This window comes from Lycorma delicatula, chromosome 7 (assembly GCF_047948215.1).
Source record: "Lycorma delicatula isolate Av1 chromosome 7, ASM4794821v1, whole genome shotgun sequence".
In the NCBI taxonomy this organism is placed as follows: domain Eukaryota; kingdom Metazoa; phylum Arthropoda; class Insecta; order Hemiptera; family Fulgoridae; genus Lycorma; species Lycorma delicatula.
This window is the reverse complement of record NC_134461.1, coordinates 90,211,988-90,226,431: the sequence shown is the minus strand read 5'-3', so window position 1 is coordinate 90,226,431 and position 14,444 is coordinate 90,211,988. Positions and strand designations below refer to the sequence as shown.

Sequence of the window (14,444 nt, the reverse complement as noted above, 5' to 3'; positions counted from 1 at the left end):
GTTATGTTTATTATTTTTTACTATTGAACTGTCCATAACTTGTTCACTCCTTTTAATATACATAACTAAATTCTTAAATAAGATTTTGCTTTATTATGGATTTTCTAAGTAAATTTTAATTATATGTGACCAGAATGTTACTATTCATTTCATCCTTTTTGTGTTGTCTGTGGCTTTGGTTAGTGTTCTAAATAAATTACCATCTTATTAATATTCTGGGCTGTTTCCCTATGATGGTTTCCTTTCTTGCAGTCAGCATCCTCATCACTTGAGGTTTCATTTATGATGTTGCCTTAAAAAAAATCTGAAATATTTCACTTGTGAAAAATTTCTTAACTGTTATCATATTGGATCATATAGTTCAGATTAAACCTATAATTTATAAAATAATCACAATAATTCTGACATCTGTAAGCAAATCATTTTGCATTCTTTTTTATTGCAGTAATAAATTATTTCAGGTTAATTAGTTTAATTATTTCAAGTTAATTAGTTTTTGCCAGAATTTGTTGATAGTAGATTTTTTTATGTTATTCAGGGAATTGTGAATGTGTAAATGATATATTTACTGTTAGTAGATTTAAAAACTCTAAAACCCCTTTTCACTTATGCTCATTTTCTTTGTTGTCTAGAGTAATGATGATTTTCATAATCATTCTTTATTTATGTGCTTATCTAATTGTTTCAAGTATTCTTGATCATGGTAGCATACATTGTAAAAGGTAAAGCAGAAATGTTTTATAGGGTTAATAATTTAGACTTTTCTGTAGAGAATTCTGCAGTGTATAATAGATAATATTTACAATAAATATGTAAGAAGACTAAATGTGGAAACGACTAATTTAGAGTATTTTAAAATAATGTTGAATTATAACTGTGCAATGTTTTTCAGTTGTGTAGGTAAAATACAATATAAGTATATGATATTTAAAATATCTGTAACTGTAGTACATTGTAGCTTGGTAAACTAGATTGGTGGATATCAGTAGCTAGACGTATGATGCTGGCTAGTAGTTTTATAAAATTTGTCATTAATTTAACTATCAGCTGCAGATAAAAAATGTTTGATATGAGAATGAATTGGATGAACATAAGTAAATCGGGTTATTTAATTTTTTTTTATAATTACATTTCCTCACAACAGCACAAATTTCAGTTACAATTTGCTGATAATAAGAATAAAGCTACTCTGGATTTTGTTTTAAATAAATAAAACTATTCTGTTTTATCTGCTGCTGTTGAAACAATTGCAACTAGTTAGAAATTTAAACCAGAACCATATTAAACTCTGAAAAGCTATGACCTTACAAATCAAAGTTTGAGATTTCCTGCTATGTGTTTCACTTTGCAAAATTAACACGTATTTTTAGTGATCCCACTCATTCACATAAATATATCTAATAGAGATCTCAGTGCTGGCAAGAAAAGTTTTTTAATAAATTTCTTTTTCTCACTGTATTTGCTAAATGAGAAACAGATAAATAATGACAGGTGGAAAACATATCAGAATTGATATACGTATGTAATGAAAATATCAAAATTTGTTTACCGTTAGCCAGCATAAGAATTCATTGTTTACCTAAGGATGATACAATGCGGAATACCCCTGTGACAGTTCATGCTGGACAGTCTAAGGCAAGATATAAAATGTAATGTTTCTGGTCTTACATAAAATTAAGCAGTAATATTATGTTGTAATTACATACGTTATTGCAATATTTCATTACTCATTTAATCTAATGGTTTTTTTTTTTTGTTTATAGGTATTTTTAAAAGTAGACTGCCCATTTCAGTTAGGATCAAGAATATTTAAATTCTTAACTGATGTATTTCTTTATTATGATTTTTCTGTCGATGGTTTTATAAAAGGAATCAAGGTAATTACAAAAAAAAATGATTTGCTTTTTAAAATATAATTTGAAAAATTTATGGTTTAATTTTTGTTTTCAGAGAACTGATATTTTATTTATGATTTTTTTTTTAATATTGGTTACAAATGATTTTTTGAGGATATAGTGAGTTCTTTATTAAACCTGGAGTTAATCTGGTGGTTGCCTTTTTCTTACCTGAATATTGTTTATTTGGTATTAGCCTTAGAACAGTTGGTGTTGATTTTTTTACAGCTCTCCTGACTGCTAAAAGCAGTTAACTTTGAGTAATAAAATGACTCAAGAATATTTGGCTCCAAACAGATTACATACATGTCATATGTAGAAAGTGAGTAGTTTTAGGAAACAAGTAAATGTGTCTGTTTTTACAAATATTTGAACATATTTATTGTGCACTTCACTGCTTTAGGTTCCTTTTGCTAATTCTTCACTTTCAGATTAATTGATCGAAAGTTAGTTTATTCCTGTAGGTAGTTTATAATCATTGTTAAATTGTTTTCTCTTTATGTAATGCTTTTATAGATTCACAATCAGTTATTGAAAACAAAAAGTAAAATTAATTATATATATTGGTGTTGTGTGTGTGTGTATTGTCTAAATTGTGTGCATTTAAAAACTATATATAGATTTAAAACTGAATCAGTTGGTACTTATGGTACAGATATTGCCAGAAATAATTGTAAACAGCATACAGTGAAACTACAGCTGACATAGTTTAACGCTTTAATGATTTATGAAAATGAGAATATTGAATATATGACTGTGAGCTTAAGCAGTTACCTTATTTTATACTTTCCTTCTTTCCATTTTCCGCATGATTCCAGATATTATGGATCCATGATGTTGAAATAAATGAAGTTTACCATTTTATCAAGGAAGAATTTCAATAACTGTATTCCATTTGTTATATTTTTGTTTTTATTTTTTTATTTAGTCATTTTATTCCAACAACTAGATAAAGCACTTCGTTACATTATTTTCTGTTTATGTTGATTAGATGATTGTTAAAAATGCAATCATATTATTTTTATGAATTAATTGCAGTTGATATGATTTTTTGTTATATTTTTGATTTTGTTTTAAGGTGAAAGCAGAATGAAAACAATGATACATGATATTTATAGTGAAAATAAATTAGCTATTATTCAAGTTTAACATCTGAATAGATGTGTTTTCAGATTCTTTAATTATAAAAATGTTACTTGATAAAAATAATTGTAGATATATCAATCAATAATCAAATAATTTACCATTATCCAAATACAGTAGATAAAATTATAGAGTGCAAACATTGGCTTTTGAAGATCAAAACAATTGTATAATAGACCTTGATTATGATTTTAAATACCTTGACCTGGACAAGACTGACAATAATAAAAACCTTTTGACAATGGAACTTATGGAGTTTGCAATTGAATTATTTCTTCAAGATTACTTATATTTGTTTGTTTAATTTAGTGATACTTTGGTTTTATGAATTATTTTAAAAAACTATGTGCCCCTGCTTCAATTTATTTTTATAGTGAATTGTGTAAACATATGTAGACATTCATTTTGATTTGGATTTTGAGCTAAACAGTAAACTGTATTTGTTTTAACAGAGTTCTTTAATTTCTGGATTGTCTCAGAGAAGGCCACTTAAAATTAAAGAATGTGAAGTAAGGAGAAGATTCAAAGTTGAATCCATGGTTAATATCAGTTCCTGCAGATCACTGAAGTTAAATAATATTAGGTGCAGTTTGCATTGGTTGAATAACTGGATATTGAATTTTTTCTAATGACTTTAATAGCCAGCTTTAAAGATATCTAAAGAGTCTGTCATTTTTCTGTTACAGTATTGTCTGATGGAACATTTCTATTCATCACCTACCAGTGTTCTTTGTTGTTTACAGGCAGAGTTAGATGACAATATTGATTCATTAAATGAAGATCAGTTGAGAGAGTTTCAGAAATTGTCATCATTCCAGTCATATATTCATAAAAAATCCAAACAAAAGCAAACAAAGAATTTTTCAAGCAAATCTGTTATGAAGGTTAGATTTACATTTACATTAAGTACTAGCTGAACTTTACATGGGCAAATATTATTTTTTATGCTTTGGCATTCCCTTTCACCTCCTTAAGAATTGTTAATTAATATAAGTAAAAATTATACTGATTAACAGAGTTTTAAGAAGAAATTCAGCAGAGTTTTTCCAAAAATTCCTTTAAGAAAAACCTGTTAAATTTTAGCTTTCTAATGTATTTACATTTATTTAGAAAATCATTACTTCTCAAATTTATTTTTATGAGATATCAACTAAGTATTGACATATTCCTTCTAGTAGAAATTTTGACAGGAAATCTGCATTGCCAAGATATTGGATGCACCTGTTTCTTGTCAAAAAGTTACGGACAGGAGTTTTAGTTATATATTTTGGTACAAAGTGAATTGTTTAAAAGGTTTTGTTGGCCATTGTTAAAAAAGTTGTTTAACGCTGCTTAGTCTTTATCAGTAGCAGATTTACTTGAGAAGTTGAGAATGTGTTTCTTCATTCTTGTGGCATTATTGGGTACCATACTTCATGTTTCTGGTGACAACTGATGTTAAATAATGTTGGTGGTATAACATGAAGTTAAGAAAGATTACAAGAGAGTGTAAGTTGTGAACAACAAAGCTAGAAATTTTTCATTGTACTCGAGAACCTGTTTCACATAACTGTACATTTCTTTGTAATTAGTGTTATCTTTTTTCAAGCAGTTTTTTAACTCAACTCTTCATGTATTTTATTAGAGTAACTGTATTATCATAATATATGATTATATTTCTTTGATTTTAGGAAGAACTGAAGAAGTTGATGCGAGAACTTTGGTTACGTGTGTCAGATTTTCATTTACTTGTCAGATTACTTCAGATACTTGTTGGGGATTTACCAAATGCTCCTCTAGGAAAGCAGGTTTGTTTTATTGCATTTATATAAATTTGTATTTATTATCTCATCATAAACTTATTTTAGTTGATATTAAATGATTCTCGCTAATTTTTTGCCAGTTATTTTAAATGACACTGTTTCTTAAAAATATTTTAATAATTTTATAAATAATTTGTATTAAAAAAAAATATATTCTATATGTTTTTCAATTTATTTAACTTGATTTTAGAATTTAGTACCGTGTTTTATCATTATTATTATTATTATTATTATTGTTCAATCAATTTTTTTTTTTTTTTATTCATGAAATAGTTGGTTAGTAATAAAAATAATTGATTAGTATTTTAGCTAATATTTATTTAATACCATTCACATGTTTCAACTGCTCTGAATGTTTATTTCAATGATTTAAAGTTATTCCTTTACTAAATTGCTCTATTAGTCTTAGTTGATATAGGGGTGAGGCTTATAGAGCTATCTTTTTTAGTTATAAGTAGTTTGTCAGAGGTTGATAAATATATGATTATCAAATAAGTATGAATGCACAGTCTTGTTAGTTGTACAGTCCATTGGAGCAACATCTAAAAAGATGGTTCTACTCTTTTTAGATTTGTTTTCTCATGATTCTGGCCAAATAGTAATGGTATACTTTTCATCCCTTGTTCCTCAGATAGGTATATGTTTTCCAGGTTATAACTACTCGATTATTAGTTTTTTAAATAACACTTAAATTTAGAAAACTAAACATCCTCAACTAACAGTGTAATTGATAAAATTCATATTTAATTAAACAAGATCATAATTACTAATTTTAGCATCATTAATTGTAATGTTAATGAAATTATGTTTGAAAAATAATATCAGAAAATTAGCCCTCATGACCATTTTTAGCCATAGTGATCCTTTTATTAAAATTTTCAGTAACATATGAGCCTTGCTGAAATTTTCAATAAAATAACATCTGAGAATAAATGTGGTTCAGTCTTGTGAATTAAATGTTAATCTCCCCTTTGAGCTTTTATATTGTTTGTGGATTGTAGCAATATACCTTACTTTTCACATAATCAAAGAGGAAATAATTTAGTGTTGTCAAATTACATAAAGTTGGAAGCTAGTTGAAATCGCCATTTTGTTTAAGAATTCTGCCTCTTTGTATAGTGATACATTGGAGATGAATTGCCTGACCATAAATTTCTCTTGGATTTTAATTGCATTAGTCATTACACTGTAATTGGTTAATGTAAATGGGTTTTGTCACTGAAAATGATTATTTTTCAAAAATTTGCTTAACAAGATGCATTGTTTTCGAACACCAAATGAACAAATGTATTGATTAGTTCCTGTATTAATTGAATCTTATGTACATTTAAAGTCAAATCTTTCCTTAAAATTTGTTATTTGATAGTTTTGGTAATGGCTAACTACTTTGGAATTGGCAAGCTTTGATATCCAACAATGTTTTCTGATGGCATTTCCAAACATAAGCAGTCATCAGCCAATAGCATTCAGCATATATTTTCAGACTTATCATTAGTTTTTTCTCTGACAGTTTTCCTTTTTGCTGAAAAATTCTGTGAGTATATTCATTCCGTTTCACAATATTTGCCTTGAATAGTTCTCTCTGCTTTATGAAGATCACCAACATCCTTCAAAATGTACTACATTATACTGTGTCAGCAGTTCCCAACCTTTTCATTGCCACAAACTTCTTATAGCTCATTGTTCTGACAGACTCCCTAATTTTTTTCCTAATTAATGTGTGTCACCTTAATGTTCCTCATTAAATATTTGAATAATGCATCAAATTAAATATCTCTAGAAGTGAATGCAAAATTACATTTCAATTATAGATTATAAATCTGAGGTTACATTTCAATTATAGGTTGTATCTGAGAACATATTATTAAAATGAACATAATTTTACATGATGTCACTGTGAAAAATTTTTTTGGCTTATAAGGTTGTCAGTCAGATGATTGATGTTTTGCAGCTGCCAGTTTTCTGAAGTCTGGTTTAATTGAAGATACTTGAAGTCGCAAATCGAGTTCCACATTAACTTTATTTCTGTACTTGTTTTTCAAGAAGACTAGAGCAGAAAATATACACTCTCACAATTATGTTGATGCAAATGGCAGTAAGTGTTATAATTCAGTCCAGGTAATATCTGGGTACATCGGTCATGCATGCAACTAATTGCAACAGGGTCATAGTAGGAAATACAATTTTCAAACTGGAATCACAAGATAATTCTAACAGCTAAGCCTAATTCTAACAGGAAGCCTATTTTCTGTCACTATGAAGAGGTTTTTTATCCAGTTAAGCCAATGACTTAAGATGTTTTTTTATGTTTCAATGATATCAGATGAGAGTTGATCATCATTTATTGCAGAAAGTCACTGAGTGAGGAAAACAAATCAAATTCTTGATTAGCAATATGGTGTAAGTTTAATTTTTTATTGTTGCTTCAGTTTTATTCTCAATGAAGAATATTTTTAAAGACGGCCCCTGAAGACTGGAACTTAGTGCATTTAGAAAGCTAAAAATGTCAGAAAAACTGGCAATACAATCAAGCCAAGAAAGGTTCTGCAAACAATATTTATGTTCAAATTTGGAGTCAAGAAGAAAAATCCTCACTTCATCACGCAACTGAAACAGCTGGTTTAACACTTTATCTCATGAAGCAGCAAATGAACAACATACTTTTTCTGAATGAAGCAGCAAATGCTTGTGTTCACTTCAGATTTCTTGACATAGTGCGGTGAAGATGTGAGAATTAAGAGGCAAGATTATATGAAATTTATTAATTTAACTGCATAATCAAGAACAGATTTCATATAAGTAGGCATAGTATGTCAGGGGAGCAGAAAATGTTCAGACCCCTGAAATTTTCTCCGAACAATTTTTTTCGGTCAAACATTTCCCCAAAACTAAGGCGAGGGTTTATTACGTTTTACTGACCAATTTATTGTATGTGATGAGCTATAGAAAGAGAAGTAATAAAAAGACATGGGTTGCAGACACTTAATTTATTCAAAAAATTATCTTATGAACAAGAAATACATTAATAATCACAACTCAACAAACACAGTAGTCTAATATTGGCTGTATTGTGTTCAGTGGTCATCTTCCCTTGAAGAGGGCACGGAAATAAAATAAATGTGCTAGGCTTAATCTAAGAGATGTTAAAAAAAACACTTATTAAGCTAATTATTAGAATACAAATCAGCACCTGAGAGGTAAGCAGTTGTAAATCCAATGGAAATCTGATGGAGTTATCATCATTTACCTCTTAGGTGCTGAAATTTATCCTGTTTTATTTTTAACATACATAAATATTGTAGGGCTAATAAAAAATCTGCCGATTCGATGTCTGTAGGATTGTTTAACTATTTTGTTAAAGGTGCATTAATATATATATATATATTTATATATTATATATATTATAGTATATATAATATATATATATTCAGTAGGAACTTGCTACTAAAAGATTGTCTCATATTTTCTATAATAGGAGGGTCACTAATTTTCATTTCAAGTTGATTTGACAATGCTACACAAAGGTTTTCTAGTTTTTTCTAGAACTTATGAAGGTTTTTTCACTTGAATAAATTTCTTCTCCATCTTGAAGTTGTTTCTGAGTTTTTGAATGGCTTGATCTCTCTAGATCTTCATCGAGCAGTAAACATTGTTATTTAAGCTTTCAAGCTCCTTAAAAAGAGGTAGAAAGTTCTCCTCACTTAATTTTGCACTTTTCATTTCAATTTCCATTTTCTTCAGTGTGTTTTCATTGAAGTTTAATAATCAAAAACTGTCTAGATACATATGTGTACATTTTGTGTGATGCAACTAAATTTTGTCACTAATTCTAAACTATTAATTGTCCCAAGTAGCTGGTAAATGAATTCAGGTTTAGAGAATTTTATTAGCTCTATTGAATACTTTTTAGCTTCAGTGTTTTTGCCTTTTTGGATGCATATAGTTCACTTTTTTTTGCAAAGGAATGAAAAATAATTTAAAATCTTTTGAAATGTTCTGTAAACTCTCAATTCACTCTGAACCAAACAGGTTTGTTGGAATGATTTAGGGTTTAAAAATTCATTTATAGTTCATCTGCTATTGTAATTAATTCCTCATAGCCAATTCCCCAGTTGTAATTTTTCTTTACATTTACTACTGTTTGAGCTTGACTGTTAAACCAAGAAAAAGTGCTGTCTTGGCGAACGTCATTTATGTGCTAAGTCCCTCATAGAGAGGAAAAAGTCATGGTCAACTCCTTCACAAAGAAGAGCCAGTTTTTTATTTACACCTAGATCAAAAAATATTGTCCATCAAAATCCGTGCTGTTTAACTGTTCTTTTATTTTAAAATTAAAATTCTGTATAGCACATTCGACTTTCTGATCAATTACATCACCCTTGTGTCAAGTGCCACATGATTGATGATATATCAATAATAATACAAGTCTGAACACCATCTACTAATGGTGTCAGACATGTAATCTGATATGTATGGTTAAGTTTGGTTATTTTATCAGCAAAATAACCAAATATATAAGTATAAAAAATACAAAATATATATGTATAAAGGTAACAAACGGTAACAAACCTTTATACTAAACACAACCGTTTGTTACAGGATTTTTACTACCCAAAAATCCAAAATTTTTGCTTTCATGGTAAAAAAATACTTTTTTTCTGAATTCTCTGTAAGATTCTGTGGAATGATTAAGCTCACCAATATCAGCATCTTTTAATACATTTAGAATTAATAATCTTTCAAAATATTTCCCACCCTTACCTTTAATGGCATAAGCTGCTCTAGCAACCCTCAGACCTACCTTTTGTGTTCTTTTTGCAAAATTACATTTCTTTTCTCAGTTGCTTCAGAAAAGTCAATACATCATTTATGAGCAGATGATTGTAAGTGGTCAATTAAATGGGTTTTGAAATTTTGAAACTGTACACTCTGAACCGGTTGAATTAACTGGTGTTCACTTGGTTGAGAGGAAATACCAAAAGTGCCAGATTTAAGAACCACTGCCTCCTTGGGATTGGTTGTATAATGCTCTACACATGGGAAGCAATGTACTGTGCCCATATGTTCTGCTAAGCATGGCATTAGCTGACAAATATCTGGAAGCGATTTGGTTATCCTAATTAATTTGATTTTTGCTTCAAATTCTTCATATATCTCAACTGGAGTGTTAGCCTGGACAAGTGAACTAGGTGGGCCTATTTCAATAGTTTTAACCCGATTTGGTTTTAATAGTTCATCAACTTTTTTATTAAGGTCGGATATCGCTTAATTTATAGTTGATAACTGTTCAAAGACATTAGGATAAATAGTTGGCCTGTTAGAGATGTTGGCGACATTATCGCCAACATGAAGTCTGATTCTGTGCAAAGTGATTGTGATTTATCAAGTTTTATTTGTTTTTTTGAAGATTCACTGCTACTTATTTCATCATCGTCACGAGTTTTTGTTTTTAAAAATACAGAAATACTAACTTGATCTTTAGTTCTTCGTTTTTCATTTGGGTGTTTATTTATAAAATGATTTCCAAGTTTATCATGTTTGCTGCACCAGTTACAAAACGCACAGTTTACATCTTCCTTATGTTTAAATGTTGACATAGTTAATGTACAATTATAACAGTTTATACTCACTACTGTATATTGTGTATATCACTTAACATTATTAAAAGAAAACAATACGTTTGCAGCTGGTCAGCTAATAAAAACAAAGAAACACTATTGCCTACCCAAAAGCAACTAAAAAAATAGTGCGGTAGAGAGATGAGAAGCACTCATGCACGTACACACTGGTGACCACAATGTGTCGTATCAGTAATGCGTCCCTTGGCTGTTGCGATTTGAGTATGAGTCATCGCTCACTAGGAATGACGTTGCTGCCTTTGTTCCCATTAGGAGAGTGTCTTAACCTTCAGTAGGATGAATGTTTCTTTTCAAAACCTGTTAAAAGAACAATTACTCTATTTTTCATGACTGGTAAAAATCCGTGAAATTTTCCTGGATAGCCCAAATTTCTCCCAAACCACATTCTCGCCTTCGGACATATTCTCTTCCCCTGTAGTATGTGAGGCCAAAGCTTCATGATGAATACTACAGTAAGTTGATTTTGCAGATGGTGCAACGGATTGAATGCAGGCCAAAAATTTTCCTACCATAGTCCATGCAGCATCTGTGCACATCCCAACACATTTATTCCAGTTAGTTCCTTTACCTTCGTTAAAATTATTAACAACAAACACAGTCTCACTTGTAGCATGTAATAGCACTGCATTTCAAAATAATGTCTTCATAAATATCATTATTATATTCATATCTCACAAAAACATAATAAATTCATATTGTCACAAAACTGGATACTTTCATCCACTTGCAATGGAAAATATTCACTTAATCGCATTTGTTCAGCTAATGTACTCTTTACATTTTCAATCACTTCATCAATTCATCTTTCATGTGTTATTTGATAATGATATTGAAGATACTTTCTTTGTACATTTATCACCAAACATGATGTAGTTGTTATTTTCTTCATTGCAGGAAGAAATTAGCTCTTCTGCTATTGTATGTGGCCGACTTTTTTTAGCTACACTATGAGCTTCATAAGAAGCTAGAATGGCCATTTTGTTGTTTGAATTTGATGAAAAACTCTTTGTTGATTTTTTAACTCATAGTTGTACAAACCCACTTCAAAAATATTCAGGTGTTTTATTTGCATAGTCACTATGTTTAGTTTATAAATGGTGCCACAGTTTTGAAGGTTTCATGGACTCATTTGATAGAACTTCACTACAAATAACACATTTTGGATTCTCCTCCCTACCTTTATCAAACACTGTAAATTCAAATTCCAAGTAACTACTAAACATATTCGATATTTCTTTAACTGTATTTGTGAATTTGAAACATTACATGAATTGCTGTCTTCACTGTTTGGATGCTTTAGTGAACATGATTTCAACCAGCTATTCAAATGAAAATTAATTTTAAATCACAAATACCATGTTTTAAACTTCCGAGAGAATGACTAATGCAAGTCTGAACCAACCACACTACAAAGAAAACATCTGAAATACTGGCAAAAGGCTGTAAAAAAACAAAACTACGAACAAACTCTGCCAAAATAGTTAAAATTGTAGGAGGTGGGATGTTAATTCTGCTAACGAAAGATAGCTGGTAGGAAAGAATAGATTATTCAACACTATCCAAGTAACATGGATACAAACATTCCTTTGTAAATTCTGAGGCTGTAAATTCTTGTGGCAAAACTAAAAATATTCTTACAAATTGAGAACATGATAAATTGAAGTTTAAAATAATCTTATTTTGAAAATAAAATTAATTATTTTTTGTATCATTATTTTCATTTTTAGGGTTGTTGATGCTTTCGCAGAGCTCAGGTTGTGAATCGCTGCACTACATTAATGTTTTCAAATGTAACAGAATTAGGAGGTGGAAACATTTCATTTGGATTTCTTGAAATTGAATTAGTAAAATATAACATTAATATTTATTTTAAACAATTTTTTTATTTGAACTGTTTAGTTGGTTAAAATTGGAGGGTTTGTAGTCCTTGGTGTAGTATTAATTAAGATTTATATGAGGTTTGGTTAATTTTACTTTTACTCTACTGACATTAAAATTTTGAACGATATGTGCACTCTTAAGTGTACATCTTGTACTAGAATTATTTGTTAAATACATACAATTAGAGTAATTTATTGGAAGATTTGTTTTCTTACTTTATAAGTACTAAATACTATGGTATTAAAATATATAATAAAATATTATAAACAGTAATAAAATATTTGTTGCTTTGGTAGATTTTATCAAATTAAATTGTTCTTTTAAAATTAATGTACATTTAAGTATTTCAATTACTTTATAGTTTTATTTCCAACATACTTGTATACTATATTTTTTACCATTATATTTAATTAATGACTTTTCTTCTAGATTAGAGAGATATATAGTGAAGCAGTTTCTGTTAAAATAACTAACAATTCTGGTTATAATGAATGTTTTAAAATACTAGGTTTTACTGCAAAGAATGAATTATTAAATAAATTAAAAAAGGTGAGTAGAGTATGTTTATTTGCAATTAATTTAGTTCATTATTGATTTATTATTTATTTCCTTTTTTATTAATTAATTATTATTTGTTTCTTTTTTTACACACACACGTTTTTAATGTTGTGTCAAACTTATAACGTTAAAGTCTGGCCTCAACATTGAAATTGAGTTATGCTGTAGTATACTGTGTTATGGTGTATTACGTTGCATGTTTCATATATAGTTACACTTTATTCTGAAGGTACTCCAATAGTTGTGAGGTCTAATGTTATTGTAAGTTGCACAGTCACATGGTTTTATAGATACATATTGCTAAAATTTCTTTACAAGTAAGATTAACTAATTTAAAATGTACTTTAAAAATATAATACATATTTTTGCATTCCAGAGAGTTTTGGCTGATGCTCATTTCCAGTCCATGTAGTTTTTCTTACTCCTTTTCAAATTTTTATCAAAAAGTATTTATGTATTACTTCATTACAAATATCAGTTCTGCTCTGTGGAAGTCTCTTTATTTAATTTCTCCAATTCTTTTTTTCATTTTTGTTAAGATAAAGATTTCTTGCTTCTACTATCGTGCAAATGTTTTTTTCCTTCATCTGACAGCACTTTTTGTAGCCGTATTCAAATTTTAAATAAAATTAATTGTGGGATTAAAATTAATAAGTACAGATTTTTATAATATGTGGAAAAAAGTATGTATAACCAATATTTAAGAAAAAACTTACTAAAAGCTAAAATTATAATATATTTTCAATTTTTTAAAATTGACTTGTTTTTTTAAATTAAGGTTTAAAGTTGTTATAGTCTATTCTTAATCTGGTGCTTATAAAATTAAATTTAAGTTTATTAAGATTAAGACTGTTTGGAATGCAAAAGTGTACATTATTTTTTACCCTGAGTTTTTCTACTAAATTTTTGCATGAAAATACTTTAAATATCAGATTATGTATCATTATACTGTAATAATGTAATACTAAACAGTGATAAGAGTATGAAAAATATTTTCATACCATCTTTGTTGACATAACATTTTTTAATTTAAAAAGTCTACTTTGATTAACTGGAGAAATATTATATAACAGGACCTCTAGAAGAATTACCTCTAGAAAGTAAAAGAAGAATTATCAAAGTCCGTCTGTTTGTAAAGAGTTAGGCTTGAACACTACAAATTAAAAAAGTAATAACATAAATCATATTGAGAGATTTTCTTCTGCTTTTGTGAATTCAATTTATTTTTAGTTATTCGTTAAATGCAGAACAAATTAAATTCAGATGACTTCCTTCTTATTATGGTATAAGCCATTAATCTGAAAATTCTATTTAGATTTTTTTTTAACCCGATATTTATTTGATTTCTTTTACATTTTCGTTTCTTTCTTCTTTTAATAATTTTTGGACTAGTCAAATATTACTTAGATGTGTATTAAAAAAAAAATTACATTCAGAGAATTGGAAAAAATGGATATCAATTGATGCTACAGCAGTGTGTTACAGTTTTTGTTTCAAAAAAATTTCTTTTGTACTCTTTGTATTGT

General features: G+C 28.5%; 1 protein-coding gene across 4 annotated transcripts in view; it reads left to right on the top strand.

The window, feature by feature from the left end:
* Positions 1–14,444, top strand: part of Orc3 (origin recognition complex subunit 3) — a 62,555-nt gene that overhangs the window by 22,690 nt on the left and 25,421 nt on the right. For 2 of the 4 annotated variants that reach the window (XM_075371088.1, XM_075371087.1), the window contains exons 7-10: positions 1,764–1,877; positions 3,725–3,922; positions 4,709–4,825; positions 12,790–12,909. In XM_075371088.1, the coding sequence (XP_075227203.1) occupies positions 1,764–1,877; positions 3,725–3,922; positions 4,709–4,825; positions 12,790–12,909 (549 nt within the window). The remainder of the gene's footprint in view (positions 1–1,763; positions 1,878–3,724; positions 3,923–4,708; positions 4,826–12,789; positions 12,910–14,444) is intronic. The other 2 variants (XM_075371089.1, XM_075371090.1) reach the window with 2 other exon arrangements.